The sequence below is a fragment of the Pundamilia nyererei genome, unplaced genomic scaffold, assembly GCF_000239375.1.
Source record: "Pundamilia nyererei isolate P.nyererei 1_Seehausen unplaced genomic scaffold, PunNye1.0 scaffold00090, whole genome shotgun sequence".
NCBI lineage: Eukaryota > Metazoa > Chordata > Actinopteri > Cichliformes > Cichlidae > Pundamilia > Pundamilia nyererei.
Window position 1 is genome coordinate 326,949 of NW_005187491.1, and position 1,546 is coordinate 328,494.

General features: G+C 35.8%; 1 protein-coding gene across 1 annotated transcript in view; it reads left to right on the top strand.

The window, feature by feature from the left end:
• The first annotated feature begins 148 nt into the window (after positions 1–148).
• Positions 149–1,546, top strand: part of LOC102214625 (NKG2-D type II integral membrane protein-like) — a 3,773-nt gene continuing 2,375 nt past the window's right edge. The window contains exons 1-3 of the mRNA XM_005739266.1: positions 149–173; positions 566–640; positions 772–779. Coding sequence (XP_005739323.1) covers positions 149–173; positions 566–640; positions 772–779 — 108 coding nt within the window. The remainder of the gene's footprint in view (positions 174–565; positions 641–771; positions 780–1,546) is intronic.

Sequence of the window (1,546 nt, forward strand, 5' to 3'; positions counted from 1 at the left end):
TATGATGAAGTAAAGGTGCAAAATAAGGCAACAGAACAAACTCCTGTTACAAATGGTGAGTAGTCAAATGAAAAACATGAAAGCATTTCTTCTTTTTTCCCCACCTGGTTCTTTTGCCATCAGAATTGTTGTCTAAAGGCCAAGAAAGATGCCCAATGGATTCACTCTACCAAGTGGACCATCCCGGCCTTGCCATATTGGTCCATTTGAAAAGAAAGAAAAAGCGAAAGAAAAAGAGATTAATCAACTCAGGGTATTTATGTAATATTTTCAGTATAATGGATGTGAAGCCACACACTAATATTTTCACTTCCCATTTAAGCAACCTCCACCAAAGATTACAATGTGACCAAAAAAAGAAAAAAGATTTCAGAAGAATGTAATGAAGCATATTTAAAGGTTTTTAAGGCAGTTGATCCTTTCTTCCTCTTAGGCAATAGTTATAAGACAGGGGGAGAACATGGATTAAAGATACTGTAATGTTAAGTCCAAATAATGAAATAAGCATTAGAATGTCCTGTTATTTGATAACTTGTGATTACTAATTCATTTTTAAACCTTTCAGTTAAAAAGGAAGAAACAGTATATGATGAAGTAAAGGTGCAAAATAAGGCAACAGAACAAACTCCTGTCACAAATGGTGAGTAGTCAAATGAAAACCCATGCAACTGAAAACATTTCTTTTGCAATATTTTATTTAAATTTTTCAATATAGAAAACCCCATCAACAAACAAATAAATACAGCTCAGGTGCTAAGGCAGGGCAAGAAGACAAGAAATAGCACAGTAATAATAAAAACTACCAGTATCAAGAGTAAATCAAATATCATGCATTTGTAACAAACAGAGAAACCACAGCGCCATGACACATGTTCATATAACCAGGGCTTTCCCAAGGTAATTAAAAAACAGAGTCCAGGATTTTGAGAAAACATTTACTGCAGAAGTTTGTAGGTATCGAATATTTTCCATTTGTATGACTGATAGCATGTAATTGAGCCAGACATTGAAGGAGGGAGGAACATCAGACTTCCATTCCTTTAGGATAAGTCTTTTCGCAACCATCATTCCAAGATCGACTGGTACCCGCGTAGTTGCAGGAATAGTTCTGGAATGTATGCAACCAAAAACTGCAAGACGAAGATTCCGGAAGCTTTAGAGTACCAATCAAATAATCTTGACCAGAAATTAGTCAATGAGGGACAATGCCATAAAGCATGAGCCAGTATTCTATCTGATATTTTACATCTGTCACATATGGGGGAAGTTGAAGAATACATTTTGTGTAGTCGAACCTTGGAGTAGTGTAGCTGATGGACAACTTTAAATTGTATTAATTGATGTCTACTGTTAAAAGGGCAGGAATTAATTTTGGATAAGCACTTGTCCCACATTGATTCCAATATTTCTATACCCAGTTCATCCCTCCAAGCGTCTCTTATCCTCATAATCCACGCCTCAACACTGTCATCAAACAAATGTACAATTGTAGAAATCAGATGTTTGGAATAAGGAGGGCTCAGGAGCACATTAAAAAAGTTGTGTT